General features: G+C 36.7%; 3 protein-coding genes across 7 annotated transcripts; all 3 read right to left on the bottom strand.

The window, feature by feature from the left end:
• Nucleotides 1–185: 185 nt before the first annotated feature.
• Nucleotides 186–8928, bottom strand: LOC111800114. Of its 3 annotated transcripts, none has more exons than XM_023683697.1 (20): nucleotides 7827–8928; nucleotides 7613–7690; nucleotides 7321–7522; nucleotides 7074–7197; nucleotides 6408–6497; nucleotides 6086–6184; nucleotides 4019–4111; nucleotides 3807–3888; nucleotides 3648–3707; nucleotides 3518–3570; nucleotides 3267–3433; nucleotides 2821–3031; nucleotides 2638–2695; nucleotides 2451–2507; nucleotides 2080–2325; nucleotides 1587–1651; nucleotides 1405–1461; nucleotides 1236–1329; nucleotides 834–974; nucleotides 186–756 (listed from the first exon to the last, which is right to left on the bottom strand). In XM_023683697.1, the coding sequence occupies exons 1-20, from the start codon at nucleotides 8580–8582 to the stop codon at nucleotides 631–633; spliced, it is 2859 nt and encodes a 952-aa protein (XP_023539465.1). In that variant the 5' UTR covers nucleotides 8583–8928; the 3' UTR covers nucleotides 186–630. The 3 variants fall into 3 exon arrangements, with proteins under 3 accessions (XP_023539465.1, XP_023539466.1, XP_023539467.1); XM_023683698.1 differs by having other exon boundaries at nucleotides 186–735; nucleotides 7827–8927; XM_023683699.1 differs by lacking the exon at nucleotides 6086–6184.
• Nucleotides 8929–9891: 963 nt separating this feature from the next.
• Nucleotides 9892–17721, bottom strand: LOC111800110 (paramyosin-like). Of its 3 annotated transcripts, XR_002815969.1 has the most exons (11): nucleotides 17246–17721; nucleotides 16599–16796; nucleotides 16378–16500; nucleotides 16189–16229; nucleotides 15937–16105; nucleotides 15374–15539; nucleotides 12702–15289; nucleotides 12480–12611; nucleotides 12282–12397; nucleotides 11489–12014; nucleotides 9892–10849 (listed from the first exon to the last, which is right to left on the bottom strand). XR_002815969.1 is itself a non-coding variant. In XM_023683688.1 (10 exons), the coding sequence occupies exons 1-10, from the start codon at nucleotides 17324–17326 to the stop codon at nucleotides 11777–11779; spliced, it is 3852 nt and encodes a 1283-aa protein (XP_023539456.1). In that variant the 5' UTR covers nucleotides 17327–17721; the 3' UTR covers nucleotides 11229–11776. The 3 variants fall into 3 exon arrangements, 2 of the variants coding, with proteins under 2 accessions (XP_023539456.1, XP_023539457.1); XM_023683688.1 differs by lacking the exon at nucleotides 9892–10849 and having other exon boundaries at nucleotides 11229–12014; XM_023683689.1 differs by lacking the exon at nucleotides 9892–10849 and having other exon boundaries at nucleotides 11229–12014; nucleotides 12702–15286.
• A 1252-nt stretch (nucleotides 17722–18973) lies between these two features.
• Nucleotides 18974–21687, bottom strand: LOC111800753 (caffeic acid 3-O-methyltransferase). The gene is made up of 4 exons (XM_023684586.1): nucleotides 21186–21687; nucleotides 20749–21085; nucleotides 20464–20528; nucleotides 18974–19555 (listed from the first exon to the last, which is right to left on the bottom strand). Exons 1-4 carry the CDS (start codon nucleotides 21594–21596, stop codon nucleotides 19256–19258), a joined length of 1113 nt encoding a protein of 370 aa, XP_023540354.1. The 5' UTR covers nucleotides 21597–21687; the 3' UTR covers nucleotides 18974–19255.
• Nucleotides 21688–22800: the final 1113 nt, after the last annotated feature.

The following is a 22800-nucleotide window of genomic DNA, read 5'->3' as shown; positions in this document are numbered from 1 at the left end:
AAGACCTTACTAAGTTGGTTACCATCGAAGTCAATCTACCCTCGAACCCAATTCACAGTTCACCCTTAATCAAATGGAGCCAAGTTCTATATGAGATTTGAACGAAAGTTCCCCCTAGATTTACCCCGCTAATCAGAAAACTGAGAAGGATTTAACTATCTAAGTCATTTCATAGCAAAATTAACTATAGAAACATCATACTACCTTGTTAAGGCATTTGAATATTCACAAGTACGTATTGGGTTACTACCAAGCATGAATGGAAGGGTGTTTTACCCGCCGGCTAGGGGAGTGGCCGTTGGTTTTGACTACAGCCATCGCCTATAAAGATCGTTTGTAAGGCAAGGGGGAAGGTAGGGACAAGGTGGCTTTGAAGATGTTATATATAAATAAAATGGATATTTAGTAACTAGAGCTCAACTACAGAATAGCCTAAATAAGAGGGAAAAACTTATAAGCTATACACACACAAACCCACTGAATGAAGGTTCAGGGGGGAACAAAAGATGAGAGGCAGGGAAAAGATTAGAGGGAACCTCACACCTGCCATGGTCACAATGGAGTACCTTATGACCCGACATGATGGAAGTGTTTTCTGAAGCATGGATGCCCGTTTGAATGTCACCGTGGTCACAATGGAGCACCTGCAACCCGACATGAGGGAACCATTTTCTGAAGCATGGATGTTCCTTTGAATGTCACCATCTGGCAGCAAGTTCTTCTATAGCAGCTAAGCTGTAGTGAGCCGATACAAAACTTTTATCAGGTGGTGGAAAATCGCACAATGTTAGGTTATATATGTGTGCTATTGTTACATTGTTTGAAGTATATACCTGATCTGGTTTTATTCTCTCGAAACCGAATTTTTCAGTCCAAATGGATTCAGCCTCTTCAGCAGCCGGGAGAACAAGGCACTTGACATTTAAGAAAGCTAGCAGCCTCTCGATGCATGAAAATAATGTTTGGAAGTAGCCCTGCCATCATTGCACGTGGGAAAATATCAAAATCAGAATGGTCAGATATTCAATACTATTCTGATTAGGAAGTCAAAGGTGTCAAAAACATTCCAAATAGACTCACAAAGTCAAAGGACGCAGAAAAAGGAAAAGGTGTTTTCACTTGGCGATTCCAATAAGAAACATGGGTGAAGAAAATATACTTTTTAAAAAAAAAGATAATAAAAAAAAAATATAATAGTTTTATATTATGGAAGAAATAAGATGGGTTAGTCAGACCTTGCCATGGTTACCATTACTTGTCGCAACCAACGGCAGCTCTGCAATATCTTGGCCAAAAACACGAAGCATTGCAGCGGATACAACAAATGAGCTGTGCAATATAGAGAAATTTGTAATGATATTTTGTAACAAGGTTAAAGGTCGCATTGATAAGATAGATTCTTACTTGACAATTAATATGGCACAATACATGCCACCAAACTCTTGTCCACCTACATCCCTTCTGTGAGATAGAGTGACAGATAACAACTTAGTATAAATTACTACAATAAAAACTGAATATAGCCAGTATTCAGGCTGTAAAAAATATATAAATGTACATATATATTGAAATAACGTGTCACTAACCCATAAACCATAGCTGGAATAAGATCGCGTCCACTTGTTATATCAACTATAGGATCAAAGCGATCCTGTAAAGTAATGATGACATGATTTAAATCAGATTAAAACCATGGATCATAGTTCAAATGCTGGAAACAAATTCTACTCATCATGTAATTTAGAGACTTCTTATAATATACATATATACGTGTAAAGAAATAGATATAGATATAGATATAAGCTATACAAAATACAAGGATAGTCTAACATGGATTCGACAATACTTCTCAGGCTCTTCAGTGTTGCTTTTGTATTTGAAGATCATGGCTTATCATTGTGCATAAAAATAAGGTTGTCTGGAGTCATATATAACTTTTATTTCCGTTAATGAAATCATGTGAGACAGAGAGAAACAAGAATGGTATCTTAAATAGTATCGTAATTGAACACAGATTATTGCTCTAGGAATGAACTTAACTAAGCATTCAAAATAAAAAGAAAATATAGGAAAACTTACGTGGAAGATGGCTATGGCCTCTGACAATAGCAACCGAGTTTCAGGTGAAGCAATTTTTCCACTGATAAGTCTCCAACTGACATCAACATCAACCTTATTGTCCGAACTATTTTTTCCAAGCTTTCTACTGACAGCCTCCAAAAGTGAATCTGGAAGCTTCTCTGGCCCACGAATTAGCAGCTTCTGTAGAGCGGAATGTATCCTCGTACAATCTGTGCTACAAAACCATTTTCCTTTTGGCAATTCCTGTTTCATTAACGGTCATTACATTTTCTTATCCCAGAAAGAAATTAGGACATTAGACAAGGAAAGAAATTGTTGTCACACAAAGGATTTCAAGTAAAAAGCAAGATTGTAATTTCAGTTAATACCTTAAGAAATGCCATTTTGTGGTCTTTTAAACAGCCCACGTGAAACTCCTTCTCGCACTGACCAGATATCAAACGAAGAATTTGAAGAAAAAGCATAACAGCAAAAAACATGGACAAGGAACTGGAAGTAGTCAATACAACAACACTTGAATGTTCAACTAGAAGTTAAGATGATATGACAAGATACCTGATCGCAAAGTATAATTGTGCGGGGACCAAAACCTGATTTGCTGAAATCAGACCCACTGCATGCAAAGATAAAAAAAGAATTAACTTCAAAGCAAAATCAACCTATAAGATAATATAACGAGAAGAAAAATGAGAAATCTTAGGAAAGGACATTTGAGAGAAGGAAAAATGCAATTAATACCGGCATAACACACATCCACTAAGATCTATTTCTATGTTCCTGACCATTCGAATGCATCTTTTAGTAATCTGCTCAATAGGGTCAACTCCATATACCCTTCCGGCTGCAACAGCATTGGCATTATGCTCAAAAAACTTCTCACTTTGGAACATATTCTGGCAAAATTTACAATACCAATCACCACGGGGAATACTTGGTAATGATGCACATTCTGCACAAATGAATGGAACTACAAATCAAAAACTCTACTCTGGAAAACTGACCATTATTCAAAGAATTGAACGAGCTAAGGAGGCCAATTAACAACACATGAGCTTATAAACTGTTCACTATTTAACACACACACACACACACCCAAAAAAAAAATCGTTTATACTGGAGAAGAGTTAATAGAAAAACACTGCACTTAAAATTGTCTAATCAAAGTACTCTATATTATGATTCACCTTTATGAAATGCCCTTGGGCAGCCATCACAAAGCAAAAGATTGCCACCATCTAGACATATTATGCATAAGTCATCATTATCCTTGGCAGAATATTTGCGCCCTTTTGAGAGAGAGATTGCTAATTCATGCAGAGAAACCCCATTCGATGTGTAAATGTATGCATAGCTGCCAAACAAAACCCATCAGTCATTGGAAAACCTAGTAATGAATAGTTTGAGCAGCCATAAATCTAAAGGAAAATATGCTCACGGTTTCTTGCGAGAAGACCAACCCGCATGAACTTCAAATTGTGAAGGACTAACCTGCAAACATAACGTAAAAACAAAATTTTCAGAAAACTACTCATGAATTTGGGAGCACAAGAAAGTAAAGCTTTTACCACACAATTGCAGCAGCAACATAAAATTCCAGACCCCTTCTTATAACCCTGGAGTAATTTCTGTGCGTAGATAGAAGGTATAAATCACTATACACATCAATAAACTTTAGTAATACTTGAATAGTTACACAGATAAGCATGCAGATCTCTCTTAACTACCTGTCCCCTGGCAAAATATGCTACTTCAGTACCATCAGGCAATCCGTCTTCCTCAAAAACCAACTTATGCAACCTCTGATCTCTTAAGAGAAAAAGTATTGAAAGGTAAAGTGAATAAAATATTTATAAAGCCTATGTCCATAATATGGAAACAGATGAAAATTTGTCACTGGGAATTAAAAATTAAAAAAAAAATGATAAAAACAACTAACTTCGTTGTTATTTTCCACTGATTTTTAGCTAATGAAGGACTACACTTTGAAGCACTTTGGGAGGATTTTGACATTGAGGCTGGTTTCAATGACCTGAAATTTAAAATAAAGAAGACATAAAAAAGATAAATATTTGACAGAAAAATTATGCTGCGGATTTTGGTGGATTAAAACAGACTAAGCCAGACCATCATGACAAACAAGATTCTCCACCGTGACTCATGAGAGAAGACTATCCAAACACAAACAGCCTCCATTTGGAAGTATCAAGATCAAAAAGTAGAGGCAAGGTTATAGCCTGATGATGGGGAATGTTCAAAACTTCCTAAGATGACCTAAATGTAGCTATCCGTAGCCTTTAAAAGTTGAAGCTAACGATTAAATCCAAAAATGTTTATTGACAAATTAATAAAAGTAACTATAACTGATAATTTAACTAAACCTATCTATTATCTATTATATTAAAATAACCATGTCAGACTATTCTTGACATGGTCCGGTCAATGATGAAGAGCAAAGGAATGTTGAAGGAGTTTTGGGCAAAAGCATAATTGTGTGTAGTTTATGTACAAAATCGATGTCCTTGTGTGAAATTAGGAGATCAGGCATCACAAGAAGCATGGAGTGGACAAAAGTCTACGGTGTCTCATTTAATGGTGTTCGGAAGTGTAAACTGCGCGCATGTACTAGATCAAAGGAGAACTAAGTTAGATGACAAAAGTAAGAGGTACATCTTTATCAGCTATGATGAGAATACCAAAGACCAAGTTTTTAGATCCAATAGAGAAGGAAGTGGTGGTCAACCGAGATGTGCAGGTGAATGAGTCTAGTTCATGGGATTGGAAAAGATCCACCGAGGTGGTAATCGAGGAAAAAGAATCATCTGCACCAACTAATACTCCATCAATGGTTGATAATAAGGATGAGCCTAGACATGCAAGGATGCGCACCATGCAAGACTTGTACGACTCGAAAAGTGAGGTACATTTAATGTCTTTTGGTGGATGCTGAAATAATCACTTTTAAAGAAGCTATACGAGATGAGAAGTGGCAAGCAGTCCACGACCGAAATCAAACGTGGGAGATGGTCAAATTGCCAAAAGGATGTTAGTCCATTGGAATAAAGTGGGTGTACAAGAAGAAGATGAATGCTCAAGGTAGACTAGATCGGTACAAGGCGAGCCTCGTTGCAAAGGTCTATCGACAAAAGTCAAGGATAGACTATGGTGAAGACGAGAAGTCGACTAGGCATGAAGGATGGAAGAGAATGAAGTTGAAGGAGGGGAGTTAATGAATAAACTTAATTCATCATTAATTATATGGGTGCACATGGACAGACCTATGTAGAGATTTAAAATAAAATTAAAAAACAAAGAACTTAAGAACATAATACTATCTCTTCCTCTAAAAAGACAGATTTGAGTGTTGAGAATTATGGCCCCTTTACATAAAAATTTTACGCTGCTCCAACAGTTTTATACCATTGGGATGAAGATGATGGAAACTACCTAAAAGGTTTGAAACGTTAGATCTGACAAAAAAGAAAAGTTATGATGGTCACTCCACCTCGACTCATTCAACTCCAATTGCTATACATGACCATCATACCTCCCTAGAAGGAATCAATGCCTCTCAGATCAAACTGATGCAGTAGGTTTGTGTGTTACAATGGATTAAGCCAAACCCATGGGAAACAGGAGAAATTTCCAAAACCAGAGAAGGCTATCTAACAACACTTAATTCATTCACGTTCAGACCTTCTAAAGACAACCTAAATGCGGCTGTTTTAAGCTTACAAGAAAATTAAAATATAAAAGAACCATAAAATGCTAATTCAACAAAGTAATAGAAGAATTAAACTGAACCAATATACTAGATAAAAATAAGCAACTAGTTTGATTATGTATTGTTACGTCCTACACCGAAATATGAAACCTCAATAACATTAATTTTCCATTTTACGAACAAGTGCAAGCTACAGTAAAAGTTAAAGATATTTAAAAAAAAAAAAAAAAGTAAAATATCAAAGTGGGTAAAAATAATAATCTGGAGACAAACTGCACTAACTTTTTTCTCATCTTCAATGCACTCTTGTACTTTGAAGGGACACGCAAGGGTGCGCTTTTGGAAGACCTTGAGATGGAAATGTATTCGGACAATTTTGACCTGAAAGTTATACCAGTGATTGAACTTGAAAAGCTATTAAAGTTGAGCACCTCAGAAAAAGAAATAGGATACTGCTATCTTAATGGAAAGGCATTAAATTTTACTTCAATCACCAAACATGCCAGGGAGAAACAGAAAGGAAGTGGAATTATAAAAAAATTAAAAAATTAAAAAGTTTAGCCAGTAGTGATGGTAAAATAGCACGAGACAAAATGATACTAACTTGGTTTTTATCTCCCATTTACGTTTATATCGTGAAGGGATATGTACTGGAGCACTTCCAGGTGATTTTGATGTGGTAGGCTCTGTTGACCTGAAAAACAAAACTAGTTTTAAAGAAATAACATCTTAAAGATACTGAAGAAAAAAGATTCTGCCCTTTTTGTGCATTCATGATTTAAATTGTAATAAATTTACAGAATTCACATTTTTCAGTTAATGGCGCCGAAAGTTACACTGTTGAAGAAATTACATCAGTCTTACATGCATAACTAATCCCATCTTTATTTATAAGCGCTACATCACCCATTTTTTACTTATAAATTTTACTATCTCATTAGAGTTCTCCACGGCTTGAAGTTGCAAAGAATACTTCGGGTAACAGTTCATGCACTTAGCCGTCATGGAGAGTTATTACATATAGATATTACTGGATACGATAACATAAGTAGAAGACATGCCAGGGAAGAATACAAAATTCTAACTTAATTTTCCAGAACCCATAACATGCAACGAAGCAATTGGGTTCGGGCAATAGGAAAAGGGTGGAAATAAAATGATGAATCGGCACCCATGATAATACAATCGTAACTAAACGTGCATAGAAAAGGAAAAATCGTATTCCAGAGAACAGGGAGACAACTGAAGTTGAAAGAAGTATATACCGTACCTCAGTTTCTTATTAATTGGGGAAGTGGGGGGAGTTGCCAATGATGGCGTACACTGAGATCGCTTTGATTCCTCGCATGAAGAGCATAAAGGTCCCACTTGTCCAATGGATGAAGGAAAGCATCCTAGACATCGTAAAACACAGTAATTATCAAACAGATTATAGTTCCTATAAACTACTGGGTTTTGGTTGTGCCTTATTATGACGCCTGCTAGTGGCGACAAACATTAGAAAACCAGAATTTCACCTTTACAATCTCTACACGTAAAATATTTTTCTTCTGGAGAAGAGCTAATCAGATTTTGAATAGTGACCTCAAGTGTCTGCCTACTTCCCTTGCATGCTCTCAACAGGTCGAGAAGGCTCTTCCCGTTCTCAAGACATATGTACTGAGCTGCTCGTTTATATTGTTTACAAGCGTGAATCTCAAATTGCGAAGGAGGAATTACCTAGATTGAAGAAGAAGAAGAAAAATTAAAGAAAACACTAGCAAAAATCATTTGAAGATTTCCCATGTTAAATCCAAAGAGATTACATACCCTGCATCCATTGCAGGACGAGCATGTGCACAAAATCCCACCATCTTTAATTGTACCGCGCAGACCATAATCATGTGCCTGAGATCAAAATGCAGAACGAAGATAAACCCAGTTCCCAAATATGTATCACATACAAAATTCTAAATGATTAAACATACTGTGAAGTAGAAATTTAGAATTCGAGAGTTTAAATGAGCAAAAGGCAATAACCAACCTTCTTTACACCCATGTAGATGACACGGACACCCTCGAGCAAACCAGTATCAAAGAGCTCCCTCACAGTCATTGGCCGCTTATTCAATGCAATCTTTTTCGACATCTTTAATTCCAACTTATTCTTCGGAGTTGACAGAGAGTTGACTGTTTCAATTGTTTCACCGACCACGCCTGAAATAACTTCGTCTTTAACAGAGGTTATTGTAATTGAGGGGCCTTCCTCGGGCTCAACCTTCGGTTTTAATGACGAGCGCGTAAACCGCTTAACTCCCCACCCAGGCAAATTCTCTTCAACTTCTCTCGCCTCTGCCATAACCAAAGGACTCCCCTCGGCCCCTTCTTCCTTATCTGCAGATTTCTCCACCGCCCCATGAGACTCTTTCTCACAAACAGAACTCACAGGGTTGCAATTTGATTTATCTAAGCCTATAGTCTTAATTTGAACCTCCTCAGTCCTACTACCCTTCCCAACTTCCAAGCTTCCAGGAATTTCAATCTTCACCGCGCTATTACAATTGTTTCTAATTTGATTATCCAGCCCGCTGTACACATTGATCTGAGACCTCCTTACCCTCGTATACACAATCAAACCATTCACAACACAGCCTTTAAATCTCTTACAGCCACCACTTCTAGAAGCTTCATCTAAATAACTACTCGACCTCGCCTCAACTAGAGTCTCACTACGAGTATGCCCAAGAGTTTCCTCAAGCTGAGACTGAACCTCCAAAGCAAAAGCTAACTCCCGCTTCATACCTAATGATAATCAGTCCTCAAACTAGAAATCGACAAAAAATTACGAACCTCTAACTTCTAGAATTCGAAAAGCAACCTCCTGAACAGCGAATGTAGCAGCGGATCGCAAGTACCGGCAAGAGCAGACATGGAGAAAGAGAGAGAGATCGGAAGAAAGTGAAGTTAGGGTTTTGATGAGGTATGGTTAATGGAAAGTGAAGGAGGAAATGGATAAGAAGAAGGAGTATGAAGAAGCATCCATGGAAATTGAAGACGAACCAACGCAGTGTGAGAGTGAAACAATGGAGAAGGAAGGATAAAGATGGAGGCCTGCACAGAGACGGGCAGAAAGGGCAGATGGGGCAGAATTTGTAATTACGCAATTTTATGTTATACGGACTCCAAGGGGAAAATAATGGACCAATACGTCGTCGTCACGGCCCTGGGCCGGCCCACTCTCTCCATTTCTAAGACGAACCTTTATTACTCCAATGTGAACCCGGTTCATGTACTTCCGAGCCGAACCAAGCAAAACATGAAGACTTTCTTGGAACCCTGATCGACCGTGATTGTATGTTAATGAAAGAAGTTATTGGATTCACATTCACGATATAGAGTTGAACCATGATTGACCGTGATCGTGAGAATTATCTAGAGCTTACTGGCCCACGTGTCCCAAACTACTCTTTCTATCATCTATTCTTCGGTTGAGATTATCTAGTTGAGTCAACTCGACTCTAAACTTATTCTCCTCTCGCTATCGGTAAAGTAACTAGTTACATACATGGTCTTTCGCTCCTAGTTGTACAGATGCATTTGGAATTTGTCTTTTTTCAAAATGTGCTTACTGCTTTTATGATTTTATTACTAATTTTAGTTATAATTAAATATATAAATCAAATTTGTACTTTTGGAGTATAAATTCTGATGTGTCTTAATTAATTTAGCTGCCAGTGTATAAATCATATTTGGGTTACAAACTATTTTATTTCAATCTCTACATTTTTTTAATTTTAAAAATTTATTAGTATATTATTTGTGTTTAAGAGTGAAATATTTAGTAACATTTTACTTTTTTTAAACTTTCAAATAAAAATTAAATTTCATTTTCAAAAACCAAAAATTTAAAATTTAAAATTAAAAAAAAAAACCAAAAAGAGTATTTTTTTTTTTTTAAAAAAATGAATCCTAAAACTCCATGAAATGGTAAAGAAGCTTTTGCTAAAAAAAANAAAAAAAAAAAAAAAAAAAAAAAAAAAAAAAAAAAAAAAAAAAAAAAAAAAAAAAAAAAAAAAAAAAAAACCTGAAAGCAAGGAGCTTCTGCAAAATAAACTGAACCAAGGAGCTTATAATCAAACTATTCATCTCAAAATTCCAACAATCCAAAGAGAAAGACAGAGATTTCCAATCACTCACAGAGAGATGAGAGATGAGTACAATGCATTCTTAAACCTCAGGGGGGCTGAGGGCATGCCATAGCCATAGCCATAGATATATATATATATATATATATAAGCGACCACCAAGTGACGCATTATCAGAAAGCAAAGCAAAGCAAGAGTAAAACAATAGTGCACAATCCGAGTCACTGAATCCAAAAGTTCTGAACTTCCTTGATGCCCACATCAGGAGAAGCGAAGAACAGTGAGATTTTTCTGGGAATTTGGAGAATGCCAAAGGATGGGAGTTGCCCTTTACAGAGGAAGTCTTAAACATCTCCTCTGGCCCCACTGAAGAAGACACACAAACTTTCAAGAAACCTTTGTATCATCTCCTCTTCACTACCAGGACTCAACTAGTTGAGCATGGGGGAAAAACAATACAGTAAACTTCACACAATCTCCACCTGAAATGGAAGCTCCACCGCCGCTGGCCACCGCTAGGGTGGCCGCAGAGAGGGGCATGAGAGAAATTGGTGGTGGGGTTGGGTGCAGTTGTAAAGAGGGTTTGATAAAGAAGCTGCACTCGTTGTTATAGAAGCTTTGCAGGGCAGGGAAGAAAGGGAATCAAGAGACTGACGTGACACCAAGAGCGGTGTGCGGCCACTTTCTTTTGTTAAAAAGGAAACGTGAGCAGAAAGCAGGACATGAAGAAGAAAAAAAAGTGATAAATGGAGGCAGCACGAACAAATTCAGCATCTTCCAGGGGATATACTCTTACCACATTCTTAATCTGTTCCAAGTGTGACCACACCACCTTCTTTTGCTCCTTTTCTGGATTGCATTTTCCTCTCAACGCCTTCATTGGGCTTTTGCTCCTCCTACCAACAGAGGTATTCCTACAAACCTGCCAAATTTCACATTATTTTCAGCAGAATGATCAAGTATGCACCATATACATTAAAGCAACTGAATCATTTAAGTGGCTTGTGTCACTTCAAGAGTTTACTGTTCATGGCTCTTCCAAAGATCTAACTAGATAAGGGGAGTAGAACGAAGCATTCTTTATACGGGTGTGAAAACCTTTCCCTAGCAGACACGTTTTAAAACCATGAGGGGAACCTGGAAGGGAAAGCCTAAAGAAAACAATAACGGTTAGTGGTGGGCTTAGGCTGTTACAGTAACATAGTAGTTCATTTTCAGTTTCTATGGCGTAATGCCTGGCACTTGGAGAAGGCTGCGGTCATCACTGGTTAGAGTTGCTGAGGTTAGCAAGACAAATGGATACCTGAGGAAGCAACAGAAGAATATATATATTACTCGATTCCAAGTAAAGTATGCAAAGCTGTTTTACATATTATTTCTCTCTCCAAATTCCAACATGAATCACGCCATCACCACTACTCCGACTATTATATGAAGGGAAAATCTAGAAAAGGTAACACTCAGGAGAGCTGAGTAGTCATGTATGGCTCTTCGAAAAAGATAGGGGCATGGTAGTCAAAAATACAATTAGAATTTGGTATGTTTCAAATTATCGCCTTACTTTATACAAAATAACTTGTTTGAAACAATCGGAGCAGAGCTGTCTGATTTCTTCAACTTCAGGTTGGTCATCATCACGCTCTCCGTCTCTCCCTTCTCAAACAACCATGCACTCTTCCACGTTAGTAATCTCTTGCTGTTAGCCTAAGACTAAGACCAGTGTTCCAGCAGGATTCAATCGCGAGTCTTGATTGAAATCATGATTTGAGAACTGAAAATGGCTTCAGAGAAGCCTCCGAGTCTGGTGTGCATTTACAAAGTAAAAAGAAAACATGCACTTTTTGGACTTTCATGAGAACCATCTCCTTCCCCCACTCTTGGTTGCTTTCAGCTTCATAACAAGTTCCTCACGCTGTTGCTCGACTTCAGCGTACTTCAGGCTGATGTGGAAGTACCGCTCACGAATGTCTCTTAACTCCGCCTCGAGAGCTGAGTTTATGCTTTCGTATCCTTCCTTTGCCACTGCATCACCTTCAACTGATGATATGGGAGAATTTTCTTTGTTGTTTTGATTGTCTGAAACAAGCCTGGAAATAGTGCGAAGAGATATGGGAAAATTCAGATTGAGAGAGACATAAAGCTATGAAGATTAAGGTCCTTCTACAATGAATAATTTGTACGGAATTTGAAAGTGAAACATCAGTCGAGAGTACTATAGGATAGTCATAAATTTCTAATACATTTTTGGCTCATCATATGCTAGACCTGATGATCAGCCAATCATGAATAATTTAGTAGATTCCACTCGCTTAAGTAAAACAGTTTTTGTTGTTATGTAACAAATATGAACCTACCTGCTCAGCTGATCTTCATATTTCTTGTTTGCTTCCAAAGCCTCAGCAAGTTCCTTTTCGAGCAACTGAATTCTTGAAACAGATTCAGCTTCAGGAATATCATATTCACTATCATCCTGTAGGGACAAGAAGTTAACAAGTTACAAAGGCATCCTTGTCAACTATATCGGGACAGATTAAAAAGCCAGCATTTTCTACCTTAACTTGAGAATGAGATTGATTGCTGTTAAGGTCCTTACGATCTTTCACTTGTTCATGTGATTGGCTGGTCTTTGAAGCAGGCTTCTTCTTGCCACTATGATTTTGACCAACAGTCTTTACCGCATCATTCTGTTATATTCAAACAATTAGCACTAAGAATTCTTATAAGCAGTTTGGAAATCAAAATCAACATCTAAATGAATAGTAAAAGAGACTGACTATTAGAAGCTTCGTGTTTTTGCCGTTGGTTTTGGAAAGACCATGAACCTTTACACTGCTAGACTCCCGCTGGATCCGTTTTTCCTCCTTTAATTGTCTCAGTTCTGCTTCAAGGGATTGGCATCTTTTTAGGCACTCATCTTTCTCATCCAGTATTTTTGGTTTCTGTTGGTACTTACTGTTTACTCTCTTAATCTGGTAGAGCTCATTGCTTAAATCGTCATTCCCAGTAAATGATGCCTCTTTCACGACTGATTCACTCCCTATTCTCAGAACATTTTCTTTTAAGGCAACTCCGCTCTGTTTGCTCTCCTCTAATTCATCGATAATCTTTTCTTCGAGCTTGTTCCTTGATTCAGAAACCTCATCCTGAAAATGGGCCATTTTTACCTTTAAGTTAGTTAGTTCTTCCTCATGCTGCTTTCGTTCTTTTTCAGACACAGAAAGCTTTAATTCAAGATCATTGACAGAGTTCTTAAGTTTGACTTCGAGTGATTTGTAATTTTCCAACTGCTTCAGTAACTTTTCATGGTCGGCTATCAGTGTTCCTCGACTTTGTTTTGACACGGAAAGCTCACTGATCAAAGCTGTTAACTTTTCATCAGATTCCATTTGCATGATGTTGAGATCATTCTTCATAGCTGAAAGTTGCTTGGTCAGGTGCACGACAGCTCCTTGAAGTTCTTGAGCTTCTGTTGCCTTCTCCAAATATGTCTCATTGTACAAGCTTTCAAACATGGCAAATTTCTCTTTGTATTTTATGTTGTCTTCAACGATTGAACTTAGTTCCGAAGATAGTAATCTTTCTTTTGAGGCGAAATCCTCCAATCCAAGAGAGAGATACTGCTCCAAATCATCAACTTTTTTGGAATAATGAGCAGACCTTTCAAGTGACTCCTTCAATTTCGATTCCAAACGTAAATAACACTCATGTAACTCGAAATTCTTTTTCTTCAGCTCTCCATTTGATTTCTGAAGCAAATCTTTTTCTCTTTGCAGGTACTCACATTGATCTTGAGCCTCTGCACACTGGTTTTGCACATCATTCAACATTTGTTTCAGATCAACACTTCCCTTCTCTATCTCGAGTCTCAGTCTATCAACTTCATCTTGGAGACTCACAGCACGAGACTTGGAGTTCTCTAACTCGAGGCAAACCAACTCCTTCTCGTCTGTCATATATTTTAGTTGAGATTCCAAAACAGATATGCGTTCTGACAACTGTATGCGTTCTTGTTCCATCTGAGATACATGAAGTTCAAATTCTCGGTTTTCACATTCAAGCTCTGAACATTTACTTTTTACAGAGTCATGCAAATCCACATTGTTTCTAAGCTCCTTTACTTCATTTCGCAAATCATTTATGCATTTAGAGCTGATATCGCTTTCTCCAAGTATGACTTCCATCTGTTCCTCGATCTCATGTTTTTCTTTTTGAAGATTTGCATACTTAGCTTGCAATTCAGTATGCAAATCTCCGAGGATCTTAATCTCGTCTTCTTTGGACAAAATACTGGACTCAAGTTTTTCAATCTCCAGCCGTTTCTCAGTCAATTCCCTACTGAGCTCTTCAACTTTGACTTCCAGTTCAAATTTCGCACTCTCTAGCTTTTTATTGAAAGTACTATCGTTATTCTGAATCCCTTCAGGACTTTCCTCTAGATTTTGTGTAGAATGTTTGTGTTTCATTGTATCGAATCCAAAATTAACAAAGGAATTAGATAAAGGCTTACCACCTGAGGAGTTAAAAGGCAAACCTCCTCCCTTAGCATCGTTATTTGCTTGCTTAAGCTTGTACAAGAGATCTATGTTCTCATCCGTCAACTCATTACAGTCCTTTTCTAGCTCCTGCACTTTTTCCTTCAACATTTCAATTTCCTTCACTAGATTTGTGTTTACAGATTGTAAGGACCGTATTTCCTCCTCAGAATGTAGCTTACCATCGGATTCCTTGTCTATATCCTGAGGGAACCGTTGGTTTGGGACCTTGCATTTCTCTAAATCAAATTTTGTTTCCTCCAAGTTTCTCTCTAGTAGCTCTACCTTCAATTGAAGATTCTTCTCTGATTCTTTCACATGCTCTAACTGAATCATCAATTCCTTGTTTTCTTGAATAATATTTTCGATATCATCATCTTTTCTGTGTTGTGCCAAAAGTTCCTCTATCTCCAATCTCTGCTTTTCGGTAGTTTCTTCTAGCTCCTGAAGGACGGATACAAGCTCAATATTTGATTCTTGGCTTCTCTTTAGCTGCTCAGCTAAATCAGCATTGGTTTCTTTCAGGAACTTCAGTTCATCTTTCAATTCGTTTAGGATGAGTGGTTCATTATTTTGATATGACAAATCCTCAATGATTGTTTGTCTCTGTGTTGAGTTCTCAGTCACCAGTTTCAGTTGCTCAAGTTCTTTTCTCAAACCATCACATTCTGCATTTGCTGCTGAAAGTGCAGAATTTAAACTTTCCTGGTGTTGGGATTGATCTGAAAACTCTTTCTTCAACTGATCAAGATCAGCCATCAGTTTGTGGGCATTTTTCTCCCACAACTTGGCTTCAGCACGAAGTTCCAGAACAGTCGTTGCTTCCGCTGCTTCCAAAAAGTTTTAACATGAAAGATGAGACATTATTGAAGATGATATTGCAAAATCTTGAGAAAAAAATTGAGAATGATTACCTGAACCAGTAATTACAGAATTAGGTGATAAACTATTCTGTGAGCTCGCAGAGTCTTGTCTTCGCATATCACTATAATTGTTTTTTGCAGCGTCATTTTCTACGGATTCATAAACCTCAGATGAATCATTGCTCAGCTGTGAATAGGAAGCAGAGAAACTTGCTTCCTCCAAACAGATACAAAAATATATAAATATGTTAGTTATAATCTAGTAGAACGAATCATTTCTTATAAGGATGTGGAAACATCTTCTAGTAGACGCATTTTAAAAATCTTGAAAGAAAGTCTGGAAGTGAAAGCCCAGAGGACAATATCTACTTGTAGTGGGTTTGGGCTGTTACATAATCTAACTAATAAAATAAAATTAGCGAGGTGAAGTTTGTGTGGTCTAGATGAGGAACATGGTAATCTAAAATCAACATCTCAAGAATGAAAACGGCAACCTAAAACCATGATCAAAGCCAAATATTATTAGAAACTCAATTAAACAAGCAACAGAGCTCAACATAGTAGGGGCACCAAACATGATGATAGAAAAATTGTGATGGCAAATACGATCTTACCTTGCTGCTACCTTCTCCGGACTGTAAGCTAGAGTATAAATCTGCACCAGAGGAAGATCCAATACTCCTCGACAATTGGCTATCCGTAATATCTGAGCAGCTATCTGAGTCATGACCTTCTTTCTTCGAGTCTTCTTTTGAAGAATTTGTCTGTTTCAATTCTCCACTCCTGAAAATTGTTCACGAATCTTAAAGGCTACACATATAATTCAGTATTAACAACAATGAACAAAGCCATCCCATCATACAGACCTCCTCACTTTTGTAATTGGAGTTAGGCACTGGATTTTTACCTGCAAACAAGACGGAAAATTGTGGATTATGACCAATAGCTTCAGATATTATTAGTTCTATACTGAGAATGAATCGTAAAATTTGATTCCCAGTATTGATTTCACGAATGTTTACATCCTGTATGAATGTTCAAATTATGGAGCTTACTTGTAAATTAGTCCCATGATTGCACTTTTTCAATGGAAGTGAGACAGCAGAAGAAGATTTAGAATCTATGTAATTTGTCATGTTGACCATAGCCTCACCAAGAATATTAGATCTTGCTGATCCCTGTGATTGTAGATTCAATTTAAATGCTTGAAATTACAGAATAGCAGCTAAAGTTGAAACAAACGATTGTTACGAAAACAACATAGGTCAGACAATACCATGGCCACAACAAGCTTGAAATTACAATCTTCAAACTCCTTTGAAATTTCATCTTGTGAAACCCAAATGGACTCTGATAGAGATTCAGTCCATTGGCAACCTCCATTACGAACAGATGCTTTGCTTGACCTGACAATTGTCTTCCCAGTTTGCTCTGAGACGACAGATATAAATAGCTTGTCCCAACCTTTAGGTACCTGTGATGATCATACAAGCCGCAAAAAGGATAAATTAAAGAGCAGTCAGCAGTGAGTGATATCTCCCTGACCGAGTCAACTTATATCAGTTATCACCAAAATGACAATCCAATTCCCGAGCTACGTTCCAAGACAGCAATAAAGAAGAATTAATAACGTTGACCACATAAGTAACTTCCATTTACTGTTCATCCAGATCACAAACAGTATCGATTCAGTGACTACATCGTTATCATTAACCCAGAAATCCTTCTACGGAATTCTCATTTTATTCCTCTAATCAATCACAACAGTTTCCATCTAACACCATTAACCATTACCAGAACAAGGATCCCAAATCACACTCGATCAAATCCCCAAATCCCAAAAAAATTAGGGGAATTCAAAACAAACTCAATACGCTTCACTAAATGCAATCAGAACAAAACAAGGAGCATTAAAACGTGTACCTGGAGTGCCTTGAAGTTGGAGAACTTGAAATCAATTTTCTCCCCTGATTTCGCCTGTCGATTCCTGTGCAACCTGAACATTTTTCCCCTCTCTCTCTCTCTCTCTCTCTTCCACTCAATTGCTCAATCAAATCAGGCGCAGAAACTCCTCCAATCCCTTCCCCATTTTCACCGTCATCGTCATTACCAAGAAGAGAAAGAAAATGAAAAAAAGTATGATAAAAACTATGACTACAAGACAACAGACAAGAAGAGAGATAGCCGATAGAGATTAGAGAGAGAAAGAGACAAAGCGAGCGTTCGCTAGCTGGTCATTGTTGCGAGGGTGTTACATTATTTTCCACAATCGCTAAAGCGTTTTCATGTGCGAATCCCAAAAGCAAGAGAGAGAATTAGATATGGAATTTATAGTTGGTGAAGAAGACGATACAGTGAAGAAGCCATTACCATTTACCAAATATCTCGAAAACAGCCGAAATCCGTTTTTTTTTTTTTTTTTTTTTTTTCCTTCTCTCTTAATATAATATTTCCTCTCCTAAACGGGTGCGAATACACAACTTCAGAACTCGCTCATACTACTTGACACGTGGTGCTTGTAAGACACGCTGAATAATTCTTACACGTGGCGCTGTTCCATTGGCTGGATGATATTTGAAAAGTTGGGTCCTACGAGAGTGGGTGAATAGGCCATTGGCGTTTATTCGGGTGCACCGAATTGAAACCGACTCTCCATTTTAAATAAATAAATAAATAAATAATCGTAAGTCGTAATAAATTTATGGAAATCACGTGAATATATTCAGAATAAAACGCAACAAATAACCATTTTCTTTTTTCCCCTCTTTTTTTTTTTTTTTGTATTTATTTTATTGAAAAAAAGTCAACTTTTTACTCTTGGAATTTATTTCTTTAAAATTAAACTCAAAACTCATAAATAAGAAGGTAATATTTTAAAATTTACCGACCAAATTGAAACCAAACTCAATTAACAAGTAAATGTGTAATATTTTGAAGCCTATGGATCAAATGGAAATCAATTTTTTTTTAATGATTTTTTATACTTAAACTCAAAAATTTAAATAAAAACAAAAAATCATGTCTATTGATTTAGCTGTCTCGATATAAACAATACGGTAAAAATTAACAAGTAAAATACATGATTTAGCTCGTCTCGATATAAACAAGACGGTAAAAAATAACAAGTAAAAGAAAAAAAAAATGTTAGATTGAGTTAGCTTATCTTAGTATGGATGTGACAAAAGTAACCCATGTTAGAAATCACGACTATTTTGTCCACTTTGAGTATAAGTTCTCATGACTTTGCTTTGGGCTTCCCAATCTATAGTATTCCTCACTAATAAACTCATATGATATTGTCCATTTTGAGCAAGTATTCCTCACTAATAAACTCATATGATATTGTCCATTTTGAGCAAGTATTCCTCGCTAATAAACTCATATGATATTGTCCATTTTGAGCATAAGTTCTGCTTTGGATTTCCCCAAAAGGTCGGTAGTATTCCTCACTTATAAACATCTCCCCAAAACAGTCTATAGTATTTCTAATTTATAAATCCATGGATCTCCTACTAAATTAACCAATGATTTTGGGCTTCCCAAAAGGTACCAATGGAGATAACATTACTCACTTATAAAGGTAGGATCTTCTATTAAAATATATATATATATGGCAAAAAAATCACAAATAAAAATAATAAATGCAAAAGATCAGAAAATGGAAATGTGGGTACGATATCATTAGAATGGGGATGGGTGAATACTGGTGGGAAGGGGAGGGCCATGGCTGGAACCCACAATGAGGAAGACGACAGAAAATCACAGAGTGTGTGAGGGGGGTTAGGTTGCTCCACCCAACCCAACCAATCTTCCACTACACCCATTGTTTCAGTACTAATCAAAATATTTGTTCAGATTCCAATGGCAATTGTAAATAGCCGAATCTAAAATCTCTGCAATCTCATTCAAAACAATCCAATAACATCCGAACCTTCACTTCTCGAATTCCAACACACAATAGAAGTAATCCACGTGGAATGAGCGCATGGCGGAGAAGCCGACGGAGAGGCCCAGCTGCCGGAACTGATCCTCGGTCCTCTGCTTGCTTTTGGCACTGTAAATGGTCATGATGAATACGTCGTTGGCTAACAGGGCACGTGTCCGGTGGCTGTCGTCCGTCTTCTCAGGCACCGTCGGCTCGCAGGCGATCAGTTTCCCTCCCGCCGGGAGAGACTTGCAGCAGTTCTCCAATATCATCTTGCATTCATCATCCGTCCATGTTGACAGAACCCACTGCCCAAAACTTCACAATTAAAGCTCTTCAATCCAATTTCAAAAGAAAACTGTGTTTATTTTGTGTCATTTATTTATAATATTATTTCATTTCTTTTAAGAAAATATTTATTTATTATTATTATTTTTTAAACATAGATATGTCACTTTACACCATTCATTTTCTTCCCCTTCCTTATCCATTTTTTTTAAATATTTTGTATTTCTAAAAANAAAAAAAAAAAAAAAAAAAAAAAAAAAAAAAAAAAAAAAAACTCCTACCGACAAAGTCCATACGTATTTTACTTTGAACAATACAAATTTGGTATTTACATTTTTCATTTAGTTTTCACATTTTTTTTTTCATAAATCTTAACTTTAATCGGTCATTTTTATCAAAATTGATTAAATAATAANTTTTTTTTTTTTTTTTTTTTTTTTTTTTTTTTTTTTTTTTTTTTTTTTAGAAATAAATTAAATTTTTAATAATAAAATAATAATATATCATTTTAAATTTCACACATGAACTTAAAATGAGGCAACTAAATATTCTACAAATTTTTTAATATTATTATGTTACTCAATTAAATTGATAAGTTAGAATTATATATTTTCTTCTATAAATATTTGATTTTTAGAGTTATTTTTCAATTATATAAATATTATTTTCATTTATAGTAGGGTTTAAAAACATTTTTTTGTCAACAAATATTTTTGGCTCTTAAACTTTTATGAAATTTAATAATTCAGTCTTTAAATTTTATTTTGTAACAAATATATAAATACTAATTTGTATTTTGTAAGAGGCAAAATTATTTATTGTTCAAGTAGGTAGCTGAGACTGGGAGGGCCCAGTGTCACGTGCGAGAAATGGAAATTAAAATCCGTAGGGTTTTTACAGAAAATAAAAAGGCAAAAGCTACACATACCTTCATGAAAATAGCGTCACCGGTAGGGACGGACTTGAACATGTCGCCTCCAACGTGAGTCACCCCTGTCAGTTTAGCATACAGCTACTCACTTTTTCGCTACATACATCCTCATTAAAATAAAAATTGCTATTTTTTTTTTTTTAAATTTAAACCACGAATAATAAATAATTAAAATACGTTAATTAATTTAGTAATGATAATTACAATTAAGTATGTTAATTAATTAAAAATGAAGCTCCATAATCACAGCTATAGACGTTAATTAATCACAAAAATGCTCACCGGGGATGCTGGGAGCCCTAGCCACCACTTCCGGCAGATCGAAGTTGATTCCTTCCTTAATGTGAGGATGTTTCTGTAAGATCATCCTCAAGCAATCACCGGCGCTGCCGCCGACGTCGACCAATTTCTCCACGCCTCCGAAGCCATCGTAGCCGTCCAATACAGCCTTCATGAACGGCACTGATACGCCGGCCATCGCTCTCTGCATTAACAAGTTCATCTCCTCATTCTTCCCGTAGTAACTGTACGCTGCTTCGCCATTAGCTCTGACAAACGGCTCCGTACTAGCGTCAATCGCAGCCTCGTGCACTCTTGGCCACGCTCTCATAAGCGCGTCCTGTACACGGCACAGAAATTAGAAATTCAGAATCAGAACGGCCAAAGGATCGAAACTAATCTGTTGTAACAGAAATCTGAAATACGCAACAATCACGGACCTGATGATGCTGAAGCACGTACGACGCGTAAGAGAGGCCATCGGAATCGGTGACCAGAGTTTTTCCTACGTCGGTGAGGGAATACCGGCGATCCGACGAGTTAGGGTTGAGATGTTCTTCGAAAACGCCGTAGCTAGTGAGCATACGGAGGATCCGCTCGAGATTATCGGCGTCGCCACCGGATGGAACCACGCGTGCGAGGATCTCAGAGGCGGAGAGCGGAAAATTGGAACCTCCTTGCCAGATAGCGTCGGCGATGTTGAGGCGGACGACGGCATTGAGGGACATCGGAACGCTGATCATGTTTGCGAGCTCTAGTATGGCTAGCCTCGCTCTTTTATGACTCTCGCTTCCGGCAACGGTGTTGGCGGATTCTTTCTCCATCGGCGGATTTTCCTTTCCGACCACCATTTTGATTTTGAGATTGACGACGACGGTACTAGGCTTTATTATCAGGATGTGGAAGATTGGTGAGTTATAAGGACCACACGTACGTTTTGGGAAGAGAACAAAAACCTAGCTATCAAGTTCTTAACCAGAGGTGTACACTTAGCCGCGTTGGGTTGGGTAAAATTTGTCTAACATTTTGGATTGGTTGATTAGTGATCCAATCTCGAGTTTACTATCCAACCCAACTTGAGTTCTTTTTACAATTATTTAAAAAATTCATAGATGTTAATAACTAAAATTTCATGAAATTCAAATATGAAATAATTTACGGATTATGTGTTATAAAAAATTCTTACCCTTTATAGCAAATTGAGTTGGCCTTCAGGTTATTTTTTATAAAATTGGAGTTAAATATTAGATTAATGACTAAAATTTTATAAAATTGAAATTTGAGTTGAGTTGGATTGAGTATGTCTGTTATACGGAGATGCCGAGAATGGTCTAGTATGGACACGGAAGAGCCAAATGCGCAATGAGAATTTAGATGGATGGATGTGTCGAGATGTTCCGTTGAGATGATCGACACATGGGTCAGTTTCCAATAGATGTGTCTGAACAAGTCAAGATGATCGAGTTAGACATAATGGTCTAGTATGGACACGGAAGAGTCAAATGCCAATGAAAATTCAGATGGATAAATGTTCGAGATATTCCGTTGAGATGATCGACACATGGGTTAATTCTCAATAAATGTATCTAAACAAGTCAAAATGATTAAGTTAGACACTTAAGATGATCCTATTTTCTAAAAAAAAAATCAATTTAACCAAAATCATATAAGATTTAGTTTTTTTATTTAATAATTAATTAGAAATATTTAAAATTACGTTTAAATATTTTAATTAAAAAATTAAAAGATATTAATGAATTTTTTTTAAGTTTACGGTATTTTTAAAACCTATATTTATTTATTTTTTTTTTTTAATTTAGTATTTTTGATATAAAGTTTATGGAATTTTTGTTGGCAGCCAAAAAAAATTATTTTCTTTTAAATGGAAATTTATTTATTAAGAGGACCACATATTTTTACACAAAATGTCAATTATTGACTAAAATGGCCATGTGGTTATTTAAGTAAAATGACCATGCTGTCCTCTTAATTTTCCATTATGCGTAATTAATGGACAATATTTATTAAACATTATGCTTGACCATTTTTGGAACA

The sequence above is a fragment of the Cucurbita pepo genome, chromosome LG08, assembly GCF_002806865.2.
Source record: "Cucurbita pepo subsp. pepo cultivar mu-cu-16 chromosome LG08, ASM280686v2, whole genome shotgun sequence".
Taxonomy (NCBI): domain Eukaryota; kingdom Viridiplantae; phylum Streptophyta; class Magnoliopsida; order Cucurbitales; family Cucurbitaceae; genus Cucurbita; species Cucurbita pepo.
Note: the sequence above shows the minus strand (reverse complement) of the source record. Positions and strands in the feature narration are given on the sequence as shown.